General features: G+C 33.3%; 1 protein-coding gene across 5 annotated transcripts in view; it reads right to left on the reverse strand.

The window, feature by feature from the left end:
- The window catches only part of LOC134529577 (homeobox protein Meis3-like), a 68607-nt gene extending 45679 nt beyond the window's left edge, over window positions 1-22928 (reverse strand). Inside the window, exons 1-6 of one of the 5 annotated variants that reach the window (XM_063363811.1) lie at window positions 22402-22928; window positions 11513-11616; window positions 7975-8095; window positions 6829-7066; window positions 4334-4496; window positions 472-643 (exon numbers count right to left, since the gene is read on the reverse strand). In XM_063363811.1, the coding sequence (XP_063219881.1) occupies window positions 472-643; window positions 4334-4496; window positions 6829-6919 (426 nt within the window). In that variant the 5' untranslated portion in view covers window positions 6920-7066; window positions 7975-8095; window positions 11513-11616; window positions 22402-22928. Of the gene's footprint in view, window positions 1-471; window positions 644-4333; window positions 4497-6828; window positions 7067-7974; window positions 8096-11500; window positions 11617-22401 lie in introns of all 5 variants that reach the window. The other 4 variants (XM_063363809.1, XM_063363808.1, XM_063363810.1 and 1 more) reach the window with 4 other exon arrangements.
- Between the last annotated feature and the right edge of the window lie 521 nt (window positions 22929-23449).

Consider the following 23449-nt stretch of genomic DNA (forward strand, 5'->3'; position numbering starts at 1 on the left):
GTTCATGATCAGCAAGTAGAAGCTGAAAATATTTACATGCAGTTCAACACACACACCAACATGGATGAGAGAGCATGTCTGTATGAGTGAAAGCAAGTGTGAGTGTGAGAGTGTCCAAGTGTTTAAGATCAAGTGTGAGAGTGATAAGCATAGAGTGAGAGTGTGAGATAGAGTAAGTGAAAGAGAGAGTTTGTGAAAGAGTAAGATAAAGAGAGAGAGTAAGAGAGAAAAATAAGTAAAGGGTAAGATAGAAAGAGTAAGAGAAAGAGATAAAATAAGAGAGGAAGAGTGAGAGCACGTGTGAGAGAAAAAGTGAGAGCATGCGAGAGAGAAAGAGTGAAAGAGATTGAGAGACAATGAGAGAGATTGAGTGTGTTGGAGAGAAAGAGAGACACAGCAGAAAGAGCTCCCCAAACTTTGTTTTCTGTCACTGGCAAAAATTATATTAGAACCATATCTTTCTACACTTACTAAGCCATCTACTTCTGGGTCGTTGAGTAAAAATGGCTTTCTATCTCGTTCTTGGTGTTGCACGAAGGCCTGGATATCTATGTTGAAGCTCTCGGAGTTCGGACATTCTGCCGATTGAGTTGCTTGTTCACATCTCTCAAATAACAATGCTAGAAGAGGAAACAAAGGATGCCTGAAAAAAACATCAATGAGAACTTACAAAAAATATAAAACATTAAACCGTTAAAAATTCAGACACAAATATACATATACATCAATCTCTTTCACTAACAAAAATTTTGATAACACTTCCTTAGTTGGATATTGTGGATGACACAAAATTCCTTGACATATACTTAAATATCAAATGAATAAATAATACTTAGTTAACATCATGCAAGTGGAGAAACCTGGTTCATTAAAGCACACAACCACTTCAGAAACAGCGGCATAGCTGTCCACTTGTTATCTTGACTTACTGGGTTTTCTTAATCCTGCATAATTTACTGTCTGAAATTTATTTAATGGTAGAAAAACATATATGTATATGGAAACAACTTTTCATTATTAAAAAGTATATGCTTTGGGTAGGAGCCAAAAATATTACTTGTACACAACATAGTAGCAAACATTACACATATGTTTTAAAGGGTTGAAATGGTTTGAATTTGGTTCTAAATTGACTTCAAACATATATTTATTTAAAAGCTACAAACATAACATATTTTTTTAACTATAGTGTGCCTTCCATACAGGACAAGCAGGAATCTTAATAGAACCTCAATTTTACTTTCCCCTCATTTACACTTTGCTGTCAAATACACTAATTATTTTGTTTTCCATAGCACATGAAATGTTCACATGTATTTTGTTTCCTTGTTTTGAATCACAAAAAAAAAAAAAAAAAAAAACTATTTCCCTCGATTTACAATATTTTGCAAGTACAGTAGAGTATCAAAAACTCAGCACTCGATAACCCGGCAGTCCAGATAACTCGGCCACACCCTGGCAGGGCAAAAAAACCCAGTGCACAGACCCGTTCAAGGTCCCGCATTCCTTTGTCTCAAGCCACACTCTTAGTCTTCCACCACATGTCTGGCACCGGTGCGTGGTCAGCCTTTCAGTCTACTTGCAGCCTTTGCCAGGGTTAGTCGATTTCTTAAACGCACTGCGTAACTCAATGTGAGTGACTGTGTGTACTGTATTGTTCAGAGCTGTTTCACAGTTTCTGGGTGCTGAACAGTACTCTGCGATGCAACTTCCGCTAAAAGAAAACAAGTGAACTTGTCTACGGAGTAAAAGTTGTGGGCATTAGAGAGACTGGATAAGGGAGAAAGTGTCAGTGTAGTGGCTATGGACTTGATTGTCGGCAAAAGTACGATTGGAGACTGGAAGAAGAAGTGAAAGGAAATCAAATCGTGGTGTGTTAAGAGAATGTGTATAGAAACATTGAAAGAAAGGAAAAGTATGAAGGAAAGTGACTTTAATGAGGTAAATGAAGCACATTACAATTGGTTTCGCCAAACAAGAGAGAAGAGCACGCCAACTGGTGGGCCAATCTTGCAAGAGAAGGCCTTGAAATTTAATAAAGAATTTTAAGCACATTGAAATTGATAAACTTTTAGTTTGGTACCAAAACCAGTTACATGCCTGGATGAGCTGTGCAATTTTCAAAGAATGGTTCCATGAAGTATTTGTTCCATCGGTTGAGTAGTTTTTCAAATCTAAAATCCTGTCAAGGAAGGCTATTCTGATTTTGGATAACGCATCTTCGCACCCAGACATTGAAGAGTAAATAAATGGGGACATATGAGCAATTTTTTTACAACCCAATGTCACAGTTTTACGGCAGCCAATGGACCAAGGAGTTTTGGTTAGTCTCAAGAGAAGATATAGACACAAGCTTTTATCCTCCCTTCTTTCTACAAACGATGATGGTCAAGGTCTTACCTTATCCAGGACTTATAGAAAATTAACCTATTGGATGTTGTTGTATGGGTGGTGGACACCTGGAACAAGTTAGCCATTAACACTAGATCATTCCTGGCGAAAACTCCTTGATCTCGAGGGAAATGAGTTTGTTGAACATCATGATGCAGAAACTGTAAACTTCCTGGATGTGCAGAAGCCAATGAAAATGACATCGAACAGTGGTTCCAGAATAATACCGAGGAAGACATTGTGTACGATGCAGAAATTATTGCTGCTGTCACAGTTAATGAAACAATGCTCGAAAATGATGAAGACGATGACGAGAACTACACCGTACAAGCTCCTAAAATATCACATAGTAAGGGACTAAAGGCTGTTGAAACAAACCTTCGGTATTTTGAACATCAAAGTGCGTCAGTAATGGACTTACTGTTCCTTCGTCGTCTTCAAGATGAAGCAGCAAAACGCAGAGCGCAGTGCGGAAGACAACAGGACATTATGCATTTCTTTAAAAAAAAGTAGCCATCTCATTATATGGACCAATCTCATTTAGGTAAAGAGGCATCAAAATCATAATAACCAGTAAGAATATGAACAGTTTATCTGCAAGAGAACTTGTTTTGTGATTTTTTTTAACTAATGTAACAAAAAGGTAAGAATACAAGGATCATTGTATTCAAATTAATTAAAATTATCAATTAATTTTGTTAATAGTAACAACAAACATCACTTCAGTCTATTATTTGAATAAATAATGAAACATTTCCATCTGTAATTTTAGTACAGTGAATAACAAACTAAAAACATATCCTGGATGTTATGATTTGTTATTTTACGTGATAGTAAATTCATAATGATCCACTGAACTTAAGAGATAACAATGATGTTCAATAATGTCATATTTTACATAATTGACCATTTCAATGACCATGGAGAAGGGATATACAAATGATAATCAAAGAGGTTTTAATAGTGAACACAAGCAAGATAGAGTCTTCCTTTACTTACATATTATCCATAAGTATATATATAATTTTTAATTTGTTGCTAGAAATGTGTACAGTAGAGAATATACTTTAGTTAAGACAATAGAGAAGAAAAACTTTTTAAATGTTGATACATGTATAATCCAATTGAGCCTCATCTCAAACCTTGGGTTGTGATCATATATCATACTAAAGAAATTACTAAAAACATACAAACTGAAATTAAATTCTATTAATTTACAAGAAAAAATTTGTTAACTTACCAAGTAAATAAATATTACACCATGCCACATGCTAATAAAAATTACAGCCTTCTTAAATTCATGCTTCAAAAATATAACTATAGTAAACATCTGATTAATTACATTAATCAAGACCAACTTTAACATGAATTACAGGCTACCAAGGAAAAATAAGTACACATCAAATATTGACTTGTACTCTTTGTCCCTATAGGGATTGGAAACTTATGACTTATTCTATTAAAACAAATTTTTATGTTTCCTGTTGACTTATACTAAGACCCCATCAGCAGGCTCTTCATGTTAGCAGACTTTTGACTTAATCCATATTGACGATTTTTTGATTTGTAATATTTTTCACTAGCAGCCTATAATCAACAAACGTATTTGTAAAAACACGACTAGGCAAGCTAACAATATTTTTACAACAAATCGGCAGTAAATAACAAAACAGGAAATTTGAGATGTATAAAGGTGGTAATAACAATAAGCACATGGGACATGGTGCAACCATAGAGTATACATAGCCCGTACCAAATAGCAACACTTAATACATGTGAGATTATTGGTTGGCTGTGCCAGCAATTTACATTTGTGTGTAGGAGCAACAGTGTTACCATGCAGCATTGCCAAATCACAACATGTTCAAATCATTTTCACAATTAGTAAAAAAAATGTTAATTGTGTAAATAAATGCAGTACTTGATCAAGTATGTTACTCACTTATAAACAGATCTTTTGTCAGCTTCAAACTGAGCCTGGTCCGGCTGGCCAAAACCAGAGCCGGGAACTCTGGAACCAGTGGTCATGGCCACGCCCCCTCCTGTGTCTGCTGGCTCATATCCCGGCGTCACCATGATGCTGCTGTCTTGCATTACACACCCATCTACAACCACAGTTCCAGTGTCGTCACACTACCACATAGTCATACTCTCCCACACCTGTTTCATAAATCTGCTGCTAATAAAAATTACAAGAATTCAACTACAGGGTAGCCATTCTCCAGGCAGTATCAAATTCTAGATTTTTGAAGGTTTTTCAAAGTTGTCTCAATGAATTTTCAGCTCTTATAAAAAACTTATTGCATAAATTTTACACTGAAACAAATTACAATATTGTAAATTTAACATCAAATTATAATAAAAAATTTCTTGTGAAAATAATTTGGCCACATTTACATAGTAGCTGAAGATGAAAACATCAATTTAAAGAAAAATTCTAGCAAACCAAACATAACTGTAGGCTCATAGCAAAGCATATCACTTGAATTATAGAGACCACTGGTTCAAACACAATCTTGAACACAGGTTTCAAAATATTTGTTTGTAAGCCATCTTTCACCAACTGCTCAATACATGGTGAGAATTAATTTTTTCTAACTTAAAAATAGTATTCGGAATTTTACTTCTACTTTAATCAACATATTTTGATAGCCACCTGCTAAATGAGTGGTGTCTGGTATTAGACTGCAAGCCTGTTAGTTCGGGCGGCAGACTTGTCACCAGTGTGTGTGTTAAGGCTCAGTCTCACTAAAAGTCACTAATGTCTAGCACATATTTAAACAATAACAAAAAGTAGAGGAGAAAAATTATCCTGACAATCAACCGTGTAGTATCTTTTGTGTATGACTATTTAAGGATTTTCCTTCAATTGAGTTCCTTCAGGTTTTACATGTCAATTCACTTATCACTGCAAGCTGTATTTTTTAATTTGTGTTGCCCGCAGTCTTTACCGCAAGTGAAAACTGGAGGAAGTAAAAAAGAAAAAAGAGGCAATGCACTGATCAACAGCATTCAAAATGGTTTAAGTGATGCAGTTTGAAGGCACAGCATCAAGTTTTTCAACTAAGCTGTTTTAATTTGCCAGACAAATTGATTACTCCTTATAGCCTTCAAAAATTCACAAGTTTCTCCTGGATTTCCTGACAGCAAAAAAATTCACGGCTCATTCAAGGTTCCTGATTTTTCCCATTGGGTTGCCACACTGAGTAACCAATATCACAAACTAACCAACTTGTGATTCTCAATCAAGCTGAGTTATTTCCTTATTACTCCATCATTTTCTGTAACTCTACCCGATTTTTGAAATGTCTGAACTATTTTGATATGAGAAATTCCTCTTCTAAAGAAAACTCTTCAATGCTGTAATCTAGGTCAAGTGCTAACATATTTTCCAGATAATATAACGATAATTGATAAATATAAGCTGAAATGGTTTTTTCTCACAATTTTAGTTTTGTATCTTTTTTCTTTTAATATTTTTTTTATTCTGTCGAAAAAAAACTACAGACATTACACGTAAACCTAGTAAGCAAAAAAGAGTTAACCCACAGAAATTTTCATTTTTAAGGATCTAATTTCAATTTTGGCCCTAGTTTGACTTACAAACAAAAACCAAAAACTAATAAAAGTGTCCCAAAAAACCTTCCTTTCATAAACCAGTGGTCAACAGTATTTTATTTTTTTTTTTAATATAAATTTAAACACTTAGCACTAATTTTAGATTGTACAAGAAAAAAAAATCTACTAACTTTCACCTACATTTTTTACTTTACCCAAAAGTTTAATTTTGTGCAAAAATTAACTAGAGTTAAGCATTTAAAACTTTAAAAAATAAATATCCCAAATATTATTTGTAACTTAAAAAGGTTATTATCAGATGGTACACAAAATATTTTTTTCAAAAAATAAATAAAAACCTTTACTGGAGTTTTGTTATGATATTTTGACATATGGAAGTTTTTAAGTATCATTACTTACGCTGTAGAGTAGGTGGATTATCAGTTTGCTAACATAAATCCCTGCAAGAAATTTATGACAGAGTTTAAGAAACATATCAATTGCCATAAACTAACGTTTTTGCAGCATACAAAAAAAGGTGGTGTTTGAACACATTTCAGGCACCTTGATATCTCCCACATACCCATCACCCACAACTGTGGTTCATTACTTCAATCACGGCTACAATCCAATCATAATGTTACAGGGAAACATATTCGAAGGATAACCCAATAGTTTTATTCACTAATATATACGACAATCTTCTTCACTATTTTGCTTACTTGCTCACTAAATTTTGTTACAGAAATCAGTTTACAGTCTGTCCAAATAAGAATATTAACCGAACTCGATGATTTACATAAGTGAATGGAGTGACTCAACAGTAACTCATTTGTCTCATCATCCTTGTCTGTCCCTTAACACTCTTTTCATTTCTACCTTCTAGCACACAGCATCGCTGATGCTGTCTTGCACCTTCGTCTCTTCTGCAGAGAAGCCTTTCTTGCCAGCCGAACAGTGATATCTTCATCAGGATCGCAGTTGTCGCCAACACTCACTCGCATGTATCACTGAGCTTGACTCAGTTGGCAGACACACTTATATAGCATGCAGAATTGGTAGAGGATAAATCCGTAGCTTGCTGAATGAACTGTAAAAAATGTCCTTTATCTGTGACCTGGAAATTGCCAGAGAACGGTTTGTCAATGCGTGCCTTTATGCATCCAAATTCCTGTGCTTGGGCTGGAAGTGGCCAGAAATCTTGAGATGTGTTAAGGTGCGATGGGGGAAGGGGGTACGTATATAGTGTCGTTGATGACAATCAAAGACAGCCAGCGCTGCGCAATGCACAATAAATGAAACCTGACCACACCTCTCGTTCCCTGAGCAAACTGGTTATCCCTGGAAATTTATCTTTGCTGCAATACCATAAACCATTCATTAATGTCTGCCTCCAAGAGAAGCAAGGCTCTTTTAAATTAAAATTGTCATGAAAGTAATATACAGAATAAAACTGTTTCTGAATTTCAGAAATCACAATGCTAGTAAATTAATTTTACACCCTGAAGCAATTTTGTGTGCACAAATGTATAGGCTTTATCAATGTTACTGCTTTCTCCACAAATATTTTTGCATACAACCAATGTAATTATTTTTTTCACCAAGAAACCTAACTGCAATCCTTCATGAATACTCAAAATTGTTTTGTGCAACAGGCATAATATAGCTTTTAAAAAATGCTAAACAAGTAATTTTTGTCAATAATACCAACATTCAATAACTATGGATACTAGAAAACTAAATTAACCCTGCAGACTTTTTTTAACTAGGTTCTGAAGGAAAAAAATTCTTGAGATCATACAAAATAAACTATGGCTAAGAAATATACAGAATAAAAATATATATATTGATGTTCAACTAAGTAGGCCCGTGTGCACAAATTCATGGTTTCCAATTAGGTAACTTCTATCATGGGATGTATTTCAACTATAAATATATATTATACCAGAAAATTTAATTTTCTCAATGCTACAATAACCAAGTCAAAATATGATTGTAATAACACAACCAACGAACTCTTCTTACCATTAATTGTTCTTCCACAATTGTGTAGAGTATTATTTCAGGAAATGACTTCATTTGCTGCATTTTCTTTCTATATTATCTTCCATAACTGGAAAATAAACTTATTGTACAATTTTTTTATCTGAAAAAAAAACATTTCTTTAAAACCCTAAGTTTTGTTGTTATTCACAGATATTTTAAACTTAAAATATCAATTTTAAAATAGTTAAAATGGTAAATAAAATTATGGGGAACATACACAATTTTTTAATTACCTTGTATAATTTTACTAGCATTGTAAGAATACTTGAAATTCTTATGTTTGCTATTTACTATAACGATAACAAGAAAATGTTTAAATTCAAATGTTTTCCACTTTATCATTTAGCAAAACTGTGCATCAATCCTGAGCCTTTTGGTAACCAGGAAACCTCTAAATCATTCCTTGAGAAAGTCAGATGCACCCCAAACTACAAAAAACTTGGTGTTTAATTTTATCTGCACTCCCAAACTAACAGGTCCTAATATCATATTCAATTAATTTTATGGAAATATAATTGCAACAAATGATGCTGACGAACAAACACAATTTGACATAAGTTTCAATACATCTCATTACTTTTGGATATCTTGATCATTTTTTGTAAGGAAGGTCTCTGATTTAACAATGTTTAATTGGTGACGTCACAGGGGATTTACATGATAAACTAATTAGGCGTGTTGTGGACCGCGAACATGGACGCACGTGGACTCGGCTAACGACTCCATCTCGGGGTTGTGATATGGCCCATGTGGATGCTAGGCTAGATCTCCCTTATACTGCTTTCACACTGCCGAATGATGGTCGTTGGTGGGCTTTTAGGATGTCCCACATGCCCCGGTCCCCTCTGCAGGAAGCACACGTGGTCGCACAATCAAGTATTCACAGATATGGTTAGAGGGTTTTATTCTGGTCGAAACGAACATGAACAAACACAGTTATGGAAATAAACTCTGCGTAATAAGCTGCAAAAAGATGCCAACAGAAATACAACCATTTTAGGGGAGGATCAGGACACCACATGGCCTGGCCTAGAGATTAAGTCACAATAATTTAAAATGTCCTTCTGGTCTTAAATGATTAATTAAAAAGTCTGCTACCCGGGTCAGGCCTTTAAGATAATGAAAATATAATGACGGCGGATGCTAAAGATCAGTTTAAATAGAACAGTGGAAGACAACGAGGTGTATAAGAAGTTTCCAAACTCGGGTAGCGGATGAGAGAGACTGGGTGGTCATCTGGGTGTCATAGCAGCAGGAAGCAATTGAATTAGTGTTAGGCCGTTTATATTTACGTGACGAAACAGATAACACAACAGAACCTCTCAAGCACTAAATAATAAATTACAATTAATTATTATGTATTAATAAACATTTACTTGTAATGGAAATTATTAAGTTCAAAAAAATAAACTGCCCACATTGGGGTGTGTTCTGAAAGTGTTTGCGCATTGTGCTGCTACTTCCTTACTTAAGCTGAAAGAAAACAAAACACTCGGAGGATAAAATATAAGTAACATTACTAACTATTCTAATTGAAGTAATATTTTAGGGGTGCGTAGCCCAGACTCTAATCGCCTTTTTTGGGGCGGACAAACACACTCTCATTGGCGGGAGGTTTGAATAGAGGGTGATGGTGGGAGGAGAGGGGGCCTAAAGCAGGGTGAGGCACATCGGGCTTAGGGAGGGCATAGCTCCAGTCGACCTCACAGGGATGGCAGAGAGCTTGCTGCAATTGGCAACTCTGATTTCCCAATGCTCGTAAACATTTCACCTTAACTACGTTAAAATTATTTTTTAATTATTTGCAGCATTATAATCTTATTGTAAATTAAATTATTATCATTTATATCTCTTGAATATATTGAAAATATCAACATAGCATTCTTTTTTTTAACATAAGGTCAAGCCCTATTGAAAGTTATTAGTTCTCTCACACTTAACAGTTCCACAATACAGTGCCTAGTAATTTACGGTCCATTTTGTCTTTTCACACTACTGATATCCAGCCACAGCAGTAATCAGATCTCCTAGTTAAGAAAACACACTGCATTCAACTTTATACATCTCTTTTTAACTGGTAGCACCAAGCAGTTTGAGCTGTCAGGTCACTTACTTTCTACCAAACAGATCTGGGTTTGTTTTCCAGTGGGATCAAGCCCTGATTTTTCGCAAGTGGAAAATGTGGCAGACATTTCAATGAGCTGGTAAATCCCCCCTCCCCACCATGAACATTCCGGCAATGCTCAACTTTCATCTCGTCATCCTTCATCAACTCTAATGACCACATTGATGAGACATTTGGCCCCAATTCATTCATCCTTTTGAACGAGTGAACATTCAGTGGTCATAATGTTCACTCACAGTGACACATGAAAAGTGGGTGATTAATCAAATCTGTATTTAAAGTTGAATAAATTGAACCCGAATGAAATTTATAAATTATAAATTGCAAAATTATTTTTATACTTTTCATTTAGGTTTTAAATCTTGTCGACAGCAAAAGTCAAGAGAGACAATAAATACAATTCAAGCAAACTTGAGAAGGAATCATTCTGGAATCTGCCTGTAGTTATTTTGGGAATCAATAGATAACCAAATTCAGGATGGCCAGACCCAGTATTGGATGATTGTCTTCCGAGTCCAATGAAGTAGATGTAATTGAAATTGTAGCAACACTAGCACAAATGGTTACAAAGAGCAGATTTTTATGTGGGCTGTCTCCGACTATTTATATTTAATGTGCAACAATAATCTGAAGTAATTTATAAAAAAAATTGCAAACTAGCAAAAGGTTGCTGGAAATTAAAAGTTTTGTAAATTCCATCACATTTAGAGTTTATTTCAAGGTTTGATCATGAATATCGTGACCAGTCCTTCTGTTTTTTTTTTTTTTTTTTTTTTTTTTTTTTAATGATTCTTGCAATGGGGCAGATGGATTTAAAGAATTATTTTGGACAATGCCATTGCAGGTTTACACTATATGTCATAGAGAAAACCTTAATAATGGACAAGGAAAGACGAATACACAAACACACAGAAATAAAACCAAAATCAGTTGATATACAATGTTAAATGCATAAACAGCACTGTCTATCTGTCTGTCTGTGCTGTGATACTGTTCTGACTGATTCCTTCTGCTGATTCTCTGTGAGTCCACGCATTTAACATTAGATATTGGCTGATTTTGGCTTGATTTCTGTGTGTTTGTGTATTCATCTTCCTTTGCTCGTTCTTCACATTTTCTCTATGATTAGTTGATGAAAATATATAGATGTTTTGTCACATAATATGTTGAACCAACTTTATTAGTTAAATAGCATCTCACACCAACTGGCAGGCGAGCTCAAAATACCACCTGTTGGATGGCTGCTAACGTGACTGAGATAGGATTGGTGGTCAGGTAAGGCCAAATACGACTGGCACTCGAGTCCACGGCAAAACGTAAAAAGTATTTACTGCTTGGTAACAGCCCGCGCAGGTGAAGTAACCAAATATACATAATTACATTTGAAATTACACTATTTTTCTCTCCCATGCATGGCTGAAATGACCGGCCATGGACATCTGCTAACTGATCACAGGCATCCTTCTCCAGCATAAGTCATGCTGCAAGGCATTTTCCTGCAACAAAATTAATCTGCATTACACTTTACAACTAAGGACATTTTCATGATAAATATAACCATGTCCCTTTCTTATGCAAAAGTTAAAGTTATGGAATGTAAGAACATTTTAAAATTACAATAATATGTCCAAGACATACATACCAAACCAGCAGGAATAAAAACAATGACTGCCCAATACGTAAGAAGATATTGTAGCAAGCATAAAAGCAGGGAAACAAGCAGTAGCTCACGTGAAGGGGCCCTTTTCAGCATTCTAGGTAAACAATAACCCCAAGCGTGTTTCCTGTACCCTTACTTCACAGAGGCAAAATCACAATAACTAAAATAATTCAAATTTTTTTGATGATTAGTAGGACCAGTACCAGTAGTTTAAATACAAGTTTGCAGTTTCAAAAGACATGTGCTAACCAAGTGATGCGTGAAAAACTGCCAAATTTTCAGACTTTTTCAATTTTTGTCTTATCACTCATAAAGTATGTATTTTATGGAGAATGTTCTAAATACATTTGTTAGAGAAAATTAAATTTGCAACATTCTGAGATAAACAGCAGCTATGCACTTCCATTTGTTTGCTAAATAGAGCACTTTCAAAATTTGCCATTGTTTCCAAAATGTGAAAAAGTTTAATTTTTGTTGAATTTTGAGCCAAATGTTGAAAAGTACTAGTCCGAAAGGACATTCGTGAGAATTAATTTATAGTTAATATATTTAGCTTTAATTTAAGCAAAAAAAATGGGAAAATGGGATTTTTTTTTGAGAAATGTATCTAAACACTTGACGATTTACTGGAAATTTCAAGAAAAAATGCATAAGACCTCATAAAAAGAATGAAATGGGTATTTAAATGAACAAAATGCAGTAAAATAAACAAGATGATTTCAACTGCAACTTTGGATGAAACCACAATAGTCTAGAAAAATGTTATCTGGTTTTTCTTGAACAATGTGAATAGGGTTGCTGGGGACGAGGGAGCATGGGTCATTGTGCGAGGAATGGTAGAACGGTATTATAACAGAAACAACAGGTGTCCCTTTAACCCCCTCTACCTGATAATCCCTTCTCACATTACCGTTCTCAATAGTCTTATAGTTGAAGCTGACGTGTTGAGGTCTCAGATTTCGTTAGTTTTCCAGGCCTCAGCTTAAAATGAGAGTTTTTCTATCAAAATTCTCATTTATCATCTAAATTTTTAGATGCAACTAAAAGAACTGTTGGTTTTACCAGGCATTTTTTTTTTTTGTATTTTGCAGTACACTTAAGGAAGGCAAAGTAATAGTTGTGATAAAATTAAGTATTTTTTTTTTGCTTATTGAAGTGTGTGTGAAACTGCAGAACCAATAATTTTTACAAGATTTTAATGAAGTCACCAAACATGATGCATGCCGTAAGAGGTAAATCATCGGAAGCAATGTTGCAGCATCTGTCCATCATGAAGGTGATTCAGTTCCCCAAGCATTGTCATCGCTCCGGATCATCAACCTTGGTCTCCTTGAATCTTCAGGAAATTTTTTCTCTATGTGGACAAAATATCACTGAGGAATTTCTTTAAGCTCCAGCAAAAACTACCCCATTTACAACGGAATCTCATGCACAAAGTTGAAACACCGAGTGTGAGGGCATCAATTCTAGAAGCAGCTTGACACTGACGTGATGAATGAGAACAGCAGATCATACAGCAGCTTGAATCTGAAAGAAACTAATCTCGTCACTGCAGATGCCAGGTACCATCAAATATGTCACAAAAATTTATATAGTATGCCATCAACTAGTGGATATAAAAGAGTGTGCCCTTAGTAAAGGAATCTCCTGGAGGAATTGGAGTGTATATATTCATACTTAGCTAAAAACAGGGAGGAATGTCAATTCTCATTAAATGACCTTATGGATCAGATCTAAGACGATTACCTGCCTGATATAAGAAGCGTTAAAACTCACCCTACAAAATGAGTGTTCAGAGACAGTAGTGTGAAAACAAAGATGATTAAAGAGTTACTTTTAATTAAGACTCCAATGAAATATGTACATGAACGAGAATAATTAGGTTAATATTCCTATTTGGACTGATTTCAAAACAATTAAATAATTAAGGTTTTAGTATGCAGTATATCAAGATAATGAAGAATATAAGAATAAGAAGATAATAAAGATAACATGCATATAAATTAGTGAATAAATTGTAACAGATTATATAACTGGGATATCTTTGAATCCTTTTATCATCTCCCACTTCAAACAGAAATTTGTTAAGAATTCAAAATTGGAATCAACAGCCATCTATTAAACTGGCAGTTCAAATTTAGGACTGGTCTTACTGAATCATTAACTTTATTTTGTTAGTAAATATACAATTTTTTATGGTGCATTTTGTGGTTTTCGCTAGTTGGATAGTGTACGTATATCTGTGACATTTCATTTTATGTGTGTAGTTGCTAATAAAGTATATACTGCCTCATACATATATAAGGTTTTGGTAGTTTCTTATCCAGTTTCTTAAATTTCTTATCCTTTACTTTTGCATTTATGTAGCGTGTTGCGATTCTTCCACAAAGTATCTGCAATTGTGTAGTTTCCCCATATAATGGGAGTTAATGTTACATTGGGGCAGTCTAAATTAAATACATGTGTGTTACTAAATAATAAAATTAGCATAAAATCATGTTTTTATTGATAACAGTTTCTCACAAAAATTGCTACTTTTAAAGGACTGTAATATATTAAGCTTAAATAATATCTGATCAGATCAGCCCAATTAAAATATGTTAAAAGTGTTAGGTAAAATAATGAAAATCCACATGTTTCCTGCCTGGGGCAGGGTCTACATAGATGGAATGGGGCTGCCACCCTACCCGAGGGACAGATCTGTTGTTCCGGCCAGCCTGGAAAATGCATGAGGTGAGATAGTATGAAGAAGCGACAAAATGAATTGGTGGGGGAAACGAGAGCACCCCAAGAAAACCCACTGGCCACTGCAACATCCGCCACGTTTCCCACTTGCAAAAATCCGGATTCGACCCCGTCTGTATTCGAACCCCAGTCGCCTTTATGGGAGGCAAGTGTTCTAACCACTCGTTACAAGTGACTTGCTAATTAGGTAGGGCTATTAATTTGGTAACAGTAAAGTTCAATCTTATTGGTTGTCATTTTTTTTACGGTTCCTTGCAGCATAGAAGCGACAGACAAGTAGTGAAACGTAAGTACCTTGAGGGTCTGAATCTGTTTTTACATTTACATTTCCATGTCATTGTAGAACAGGCCTTAGAGAGAAAATGTTTAACCAAAAACATTAAACACAAGTAAATATCAATAAAAAAATGTTTACATTAACATAATTAAATCTTCAATAAATTATAAAGAATACTGCAAATTTCAAAAAGGTATTTAAGAGGAAATAAATTATATTAATTCTAGTGTTAACACAAAACCACCATTTCTCTGCTTTCTGGAGCATGCGGTGTGAGAACCTGGCTACTTCCAGGGTTTTATCTACATCTGCATACCTGCAGCATTTTAACTCTTTCTTTCTCTTTTTTGTTAAATAATGTCTTTAACATAAATGATGAAATGCTGCGGTTAGACAATTGCATTAACACTGTAACTATTATACTATATTGTTTTATTTAAAGTTAGTTTTTACTATATAACATGTGCAATTTCTCATTAAAAAAGAACTTTTATCCTACAGTTTCTCCGGCATTACTAGTTAATTTATTTAAAACTGGTAGGAACTAAAAACCATAATTTTGCAAGATGTTCAAACAATATTAGAAGTACCTAAAAAAGTATGTGCATGGGGTCCACGCATGACAGAAGTGAAATTTCTTGCTTTTTATATTATTAGGTATAGGGAACATAATTTTCTTTGGCTGAGGTCACAGATCAAAAAAAAAAATGCAAGTACCTATGCGAATGCTAAATTATGCCATTTTGCAAGTATGAAAGTATAGAAGTGTGAAAGTATGCAAGTATGCTGCATCATTTCTACCTCTCCCCTGCCGTCTCCTCCTCTACCGGTTCTGCCACAACGTACCTAACTATTACCCTCCTCTCCCGGTTCCCCCACCATGTGCCTAACTATTCCTCTCATGTGATTGGAATTTTTGTAACAGAAAATTGAAGCACCCCCCCCCCCCCCTAAAGAATTTTCACTTCAATTTTTTTTTCTTTCTTTCTAAAAGTGCCCCTAAACTCCACAACTGCCAAAACTATACCTACTTTTGTTTTAAATTGCGAGAAGTTAAAGCTCACATTTCTAATCAAGGCTTATGCTAGCAGCCATAATTCCCAAACCATTACGTTTTTTTCAACATGAATAATTGGTCTTATGTTAAGATTAATGTTAATATTTGGATAGGCAACTATTGCATCAACATGCTAAGGTTAGATCATGTTTGTGAAAACATTTAAACTTAAAGGTCCGCTTCACTCGCCATGCAGGGATTTTGAATTTTTGCTATTTACGCTCTTTATGAAGAAATATTTCAAAACTGAGACAATAGAAATAAAGTTTTATGCATCATCCATCTGTGGAAACACAGACAATTGACTTCTAGTGTGACCAAAACACAGTAAACCTAGCAAACATTTTATTATGAATAATTGCCTGACTTTTACAGGATTCCCACACTCTTACATCAGCCAATTTCCTTGTTATTCCTGGTCTCATCATCTCATAGATCTATATAGCAAGATAACAGATATAGGTACTAAATAGAAATTACTACTAAAACACATTTCAAAGAACATGCATAAAATGTGAAATTGACTATCAAATTATATTTTCATACAATATACAGTTTCAAACCTTATAATTTTCATCAACAATAAATAATTAAGTAATACTATGTTATTCAAATTAATAAATACTTGTTTGTAAACTTTAAATTTAATTATTACTAGCAAAAATCAAAAAGGGAATATTCATGACACACAAAGGGCATAGGATGATAAGCATAGTGAATCGGCCCCAGAAAGATATCTGGGTCATCTTTTCAGAGTATGTTGGTACTAATAAAATAGTACGTTGATCCTGCAAGTTTTAGATTACTATCGATTTTGCTTTTTGAATAAATTGAGAAAAAAAATTAAAATTAAGAAATAATTTTTTTCTCAAAAAGGTCTCAAAAAATTTGAATGAAATTTTGTCACATTAGATGTTTATAAAGGCTATACTCAGAAGAAATAACAGCTTATAATCTTGATATTAACCATTTGAAACAGGCAATTTTTTCCAAAATATTTTTTTTTCTCTATGATAAAGTTTTCGTACAATTTTGAAATTTTTTTTAAATGTTTTTATCCATATAGAATAACCTCCTAAATTCATAACTTGATTGAAAAGGTATGCCATATTGGAAAAAATAAATAAAAACTTATTTTTTTATATAAAAAACTATATATTTCTATGTTTATACATTTAAAACAGAAACGAAGCATACTTATTAGTTTGTAAGTGCAAATAACATAAAATATTCAAAATTATATGAAAAACCATCTTTACTATTAATTCATTCAATAATTAATTATAATCTATATTATTGAGATGTTAATAATTTTACTTAAAGTATCTTTTTGCATTTAAAAATCAATATAAATATTTTTCATCAATATACCTTATTCATTAAATCAGAATCAATTTTCATTTTTTATGTAATAAAACTACTTTTATGTCTTTGTGACTAATCTTTGTCACTATCTTCATTAATAACTGTTGTAATATTGTATTTATTAAATAAAGTGTTGAGTATTGCAGCTGGTCTAGGGATTTTAGACAATATCATCCATGTGCTAAGTATAAAATAATTGCAATGACGTGTCAACAACCGATAGTCCTCAAGTCAATTTGCACTCTCACAGCAATATATTGATATCCCACTCCACCCAATCGTATTTGGTTTATATTCAATAAAACATCTGTAAACCTTTCTACTGATATGATGAGATTGTACTTGAGCCTTTTATTTATTGGTTTTATCTCTAACAAACTTAATAGTTATATTTTTTGATTCATCTATCATTTCTGCTAAATAAATTGATTGTTTATATTGATCAGAACCAGTTAATAAAAGTTTCAAGTGTTTTTCGGTCATTTCTGAAAATCCAAATCACGATATGAGATTGTCTCAAAAATGGAAGTTTTTTTCGCTGCCAACAATATTTATCTACTTCATCGGCTAGTGCATTGTCAGTATTATTTATTCAACAACTACATTTAAAAAAATTATTTCCTTATTTTTTTTTTCCTTCAATTTATTCAAAAACCAAAATAGCTAGCGATCTAAAATTTGCAGAATCAACGTAACTTATTAGTACCAACATACCCTGAAAAGATGACCCAGATACATATCTGGGGCCGATTCACTATGATTATCATCTTATGCCCTCTATGGTTTTAAATAATTACAATCTGATAAAAACCTCAAGATTTTATAGTATATGAAAAATTACTGCTAGCTTACTGTTCTGTAGTTTCGTACTTAGAAATTATCCATTTCCCTGTGTTCTCAGGATCTCAAGACACCTTTTCATTTCCCTGAAATTTTCTGTTTTCAAGTTTTTCTTGTCTGCAGGAACCCTGTTTCAAAACTAAAAGATATAATGAACGTAATATCTCTGGCACAAAAAAGGAATTAAAAATACTTATATGATGAACTCATAAATATTGAAATAAAACAAAAAAATGACTTAATTTAACAACCAACATATATAAGGTGAAGCCCAAAATTGACTTTAAACTGTCCCTCCCTCGGGCATAAGGTACAGTGTTTAACACAGCATGTCTGTGAACAACTTCCTTGTTTTCTTCTGAATGGTTTGTTGACTGGCAAGCATAAACAGGAATGTGGTATTTAGAGTTATTTGATGGAGGCTGTTAATCTCCAGTAACACTTAAGGCTTACAGCTCACTGTGCATTTTGCGAGTCAATGCACATTCTTAAGTTCTGCTTTAATTTCAATGTGAATTTCAGGTCAGTAAAGATGTTTTGAGAGTCACTTAAGTTAGAAGTACTAGTCACCTGAGATTAAATTGAAAATATATGGTTAACACTGGTTTCATGCAATTTGCCCAAGAGGCGAGCTAGGTTAACTTTAATCCCCTGTGATTCTTCCAAGAATGGAGGGTTAGCAGTGGGCTCCTGTGACTATGCCCTACCCATATACAGATTTGTGTTTGTTAGGATATATAAGTTTAAAAAAAGTATGCAACATTGATGTTGATGTTAAGGTTTCGTTTTTTAAATAAAACAGTACTTCACATTCTTATGGTACTTAAAATGAGGCTAGATTACTTCTTTATGTAATAGAGAAGTTTAGGGACTTTTCGGAAGAAAAGAAATTAATATTCAGATATTTGTAATTTTGTGTCCTAGAAATCATGGTTAATTATCCTGCAAAGGTGCACTTATTAATTCAGGCTATTTCCCCCTTGTATTTAGTTGCAAATCTGCACCTCTGCTTATATGAATTTGAACTGAACAATGCTGCAGGTAGATGTGTGCGCTCCACATTTGTTCCACTCCATGTAATTTACATATGGTATTCTATAGTTTAATTTATCATAGACGGTATTTTCTTATTGTAAAAATGCAGTTATCAATTTGAGCAGCGAAATCAATTAATTTTCTACTGTTCAGTTGTCAGATTGAATGTCGTTTTAAATGTGGAAGTTTAAGTCATTGCGAAGGTGAGTTATTGTGAGTTATTTTCAGAAAAGCCCTTGCACTTTACAAATACCTACATTAAAAACTATTTTAGTAAATAACTGAGCAACATCCCATAAACTAATTTCTGAGGTTTTGTTTTTTAAAAAGTAGCTACTATGATTCTTGGTTAAACTACATCTTCCTAAACCTCATCATTCTCATAGTCTCTGCACCTTCTACTTAAGACCTATATAAACAAATACTGATGAGCTATTACTTACATCCTATTCATAGATTTATGCCCTGTTACAGTTGATACAACCCTTTTTCTTTGAAAAGCTTTTCCTCACAAAACCACCACCCACACTACTACTGTTCTTACTTAATTACTGCTACGCACTCATAGAGAAACACACATACTATATTTTAACATATTTAATAGATAAAAAGATATGCTTACACATTCAAACAGTAATTTTAAGAGTTGGGCGAATAAAAAAAAAAAAAGAAAACTTTTTTTTAGGTACTTCCTGGCACGTTTCGTAATCATTCTGTAAAAGAGCAAAGAGACAATTGTATTATTTCATTAACCTGACGCAAGATTATTTTCCAGTAACTAGAATGTTGATGCAAGGATATGATTCTTGCAATGTTGTATATGACAGGGGTGCCCACAAGGGGGGGGTAACGACGCAGACTGCGTCATTAAAATTTCAGGGGGGGGGGGGGGTGGTTAAAAGAAGAGAAAAATGTATATATTATTTACATAATTATAGCTTATAATGTGAAAATACGTTTCTGGTGCTTTGATAATTGAAAGGGATCTTGTAAATCAAATTGGCAACCCCACACTTTCCTCAACAAAAGCAGTTTGGCATCTGTCGGTTCAGGATGGAAATATTACCTGATATGACCCAAATTATTATTATTATTAGAAAATCAGTTTTAATTAATGCAAAATGTGATAAAATATAATACTAAAAAAGTATAATATTATAAAATAATTGAGTAAATCATTGAGAAAATGGCATAAAAATTTCGGGGGGGGGGGGGGGGGCATCATTAGGTTGAGGGGGGGGGGGTGAGTCATAGTGTTTGGGGGGGGGTGGGCACCTCTGTATATGATGCAAACAATTGTATCAACTGGGGGGGGGGGGGGGGGACAGTAGTATTCGCAATAGACTAATCTTTACTCCATTAAGTGATCATGAATATAATGATAGGTTGGTGACATAAGTTCATTCAAAAATATGGAATTCTATAAGTAATTTAATTTATCATAGATGGCATTTTCTTATTGTAAAAATGAAGTTATCAAATTGACCAATGAACATCAACTAAATTTTCAACTCTTCAGTAGTCAGACTAGAAGTTGTTTTAAATGTGGAAGTTTAAGTCATTACGGAGGTGCGTTATTTTGAGTTTATTCATATTTTGTAGTATTGCTGATTCTTAGATTTCTTTAATCTACGTTTCTGAGCTTTGCAAAGTGAAAGGGCAGTTGGATTAAGTTAGCTACATTAATAAAACATATTAAATACACAATAAATATGCAATAAATAAATAACTTATCTATCCAAACCTAACCATCCATTCAAATGATTCTACAATATTCAAAATGTTACACCCTAACCAACAGTTCACAAGATTTTACATATTTTTTATATAGCTAACCTAACCAGTAATTATAAAGGAGAGAAAGGCATTCAAAAAAGCAAATAAAAATTATATTTTCTTTTTTACTTCCTGACATAGTTTTCTATCCATTCTATAAAATGGCAAAGCTATTAGAATCATTTAGGTACCAGTGGAAAGATATTATTTCCACCATGTTGAATAATTGGAACAAGACATTTGCATGTTTTTGAAATGTGGATGCTTTAAGTTGTGAAGGTGAGTAATGAGAAGTTTCTAGTAGGCCTACTTTGTAGTATTCATGATAGATTTCATTAGGTAATATGTTTCAGAAGTTCACACATCTTACAGTATTTTAATTTGGCAAACCTAACCTCGCTGACATTTCACACAAATATTCAGTACTTTAAATATAGCTAAAATAAACTAACCAACCATAAAAACATTAAACTACCTGTAAACCACTTAAAATATTACAGTGTTATAGAATAATAACAAATTGTGTGTAAAAGTTTAAAAAAATTTACTTTTTTTTACAATTTTCCTGATACAGCCTACTCAAAAATAAATTACCAATGATTAAAATGCTAGGAAGTAAAAAAGTATTGTCTTTTTTTATGCACTCCTTCTAAGACAATTACTACGTAAAAGTTCTGTATCACGTATCCACGTGTATCTCTAGATCCTGATGGCATGATCATGTTTACATTGATTCATTGATTCTGTTCATTGTGCTTACTGTTTTAATTTTGTGCATAGAAAGATCCAGGAAATAACAAAAACCTTGTGATATAATAATTAATTATCATCATAAGTTTAATACAAATGAAAATGTTTTTCAAGATCTGACAATTTGTTTGTATTGAGATATTTTGGTTTTTGTTTGGCCAGGATATGTCAACATACTAAATTAAAACAGCAAGCATCATGTACCACAGGATCAATGTATACAGGATCAATGTATTCAGGATCAATGTATACAGGATCAATGTATACAGGATCATGCCTTCAGAATCAAGGGATAAACTTGGATACGTGAAATGTAACTATTACTAATGTTATCTTAAAACAAGTTAAAATAAAACATCTCAAGCCACCCCTTCCAACAAACACCCACTACCATAATTGTCAAGAGTTTTTTCTGCTATATAATTCGTCGATCCAAACAGCATCAATAACTGAAGCTTTTAAACATATTTCCCCAAAATAATATTGAAAATTATAAATGCCTTCCTAAACTGTAAAAAAGTTACATGTTTTGATTGTTGGTAACACTCAGCAAAATTAAGTTGGATGTAATTTTCTTTGAATATTGTCACAGTTCACTTCAATATTAATCTAATTTGCCAAACGAAACCTGCATGAGAAATTATAATGAAGATTCCTCATAATAAAATCGTTCACAAAAATTGAAAGCTAAAAATGTATCTAATAAGTTTAAAAATAATGTAAACGACATAAACAAACATAGAAGAATCTATCATAAAGTTAAAACGTTCACAAACCTTCCACTTCAATTCGCTGTGAAAAGTAAAACCCTCCATCCAAACATCCCGCCACCGGGAGTGTGATTGACAGGTAACAATCGCTCCTATTATGACGAGCCTTCATGTCGTAAATAAGCCGCGACCATCCCACTTTTCATTAGTTGGTTTATATCATCTTACAGTTATGTGCAAAATACTAAATAATCAAACGTCTAACTATATTGACAAAAATTTATATTGTCAAAAATACTATTTCGGTGTTCTTCTCAAAAATTGTTATGCAAGAAAATGGGGGTAACTCATACCAAAAATATTACACACGACTTTATAACACACATAACAAGCAACATGAATGGCAGGTAGGTAACGTAGCTGTCACTCATCATTGACGGTGGTCTCCTCCCATTTTCTCACGTCCACTGTGTAACATTTGTAAGGGGTGTCGGTGCTAACACTCAAAAAGCTAAAATTTAGAACAATTATATCAATATTGCTAATGCTGCTTATTTTTTTGAAATAAACTTAAAAAAAATTTGATTTCAATTATATAATCTAATATTACACTCTAAAGAATAAACACAATATGACTCGTTTACGAAATATCCTTCGTTTTCTACATTGTCCAGCCCTCTTCCATAAAATGTTACATTTTAGCCAAATGTTTCATAAAGAAAAATAAATTGAAAGAAGTCTGATTGTAATATTTTTTATTACATTTGGACTAAAATTATTAAAGCTATTTTATCAGGTAATAGCAAATGAAAATACATAATATGTAGTAGCTTAAAATAATAACTTTAACTAAACCATGACACTTATTCAAAAATAAGTACTATTTATTAATTTATATAATATATTCCGTTGAGACATGACATTGGTTTATACCAAAAGGCTATGGGACAAATCAATTACAATTTATAAGTTTACTTATCCAAAACATTCTAAAATCTGAAGTAATATATTTATACACTAAAAAAAAATCAGGGAAATAATACCTACATAGATTTGAAAGACAACCATTTTCATACATGTTTTTCTTTTAGTTAGTACGATTTAATAAATATAT

Source organism: Bacillus rossius, chromosome 2 (genome assembly GCF_032445375.1).
Source record: "Bacillus rossius redtenbacheri isolate Brsri chromosome 2, Brsri_v3, whole genome shotgun sequence".
In the NCBI taxonomy this organism is placed as follows: Eukaryota; Metazoa; Arthropoda; class Insecta; order Phasmatodea; family Bacillidae; genus Bacillus; species Bacillus rossius.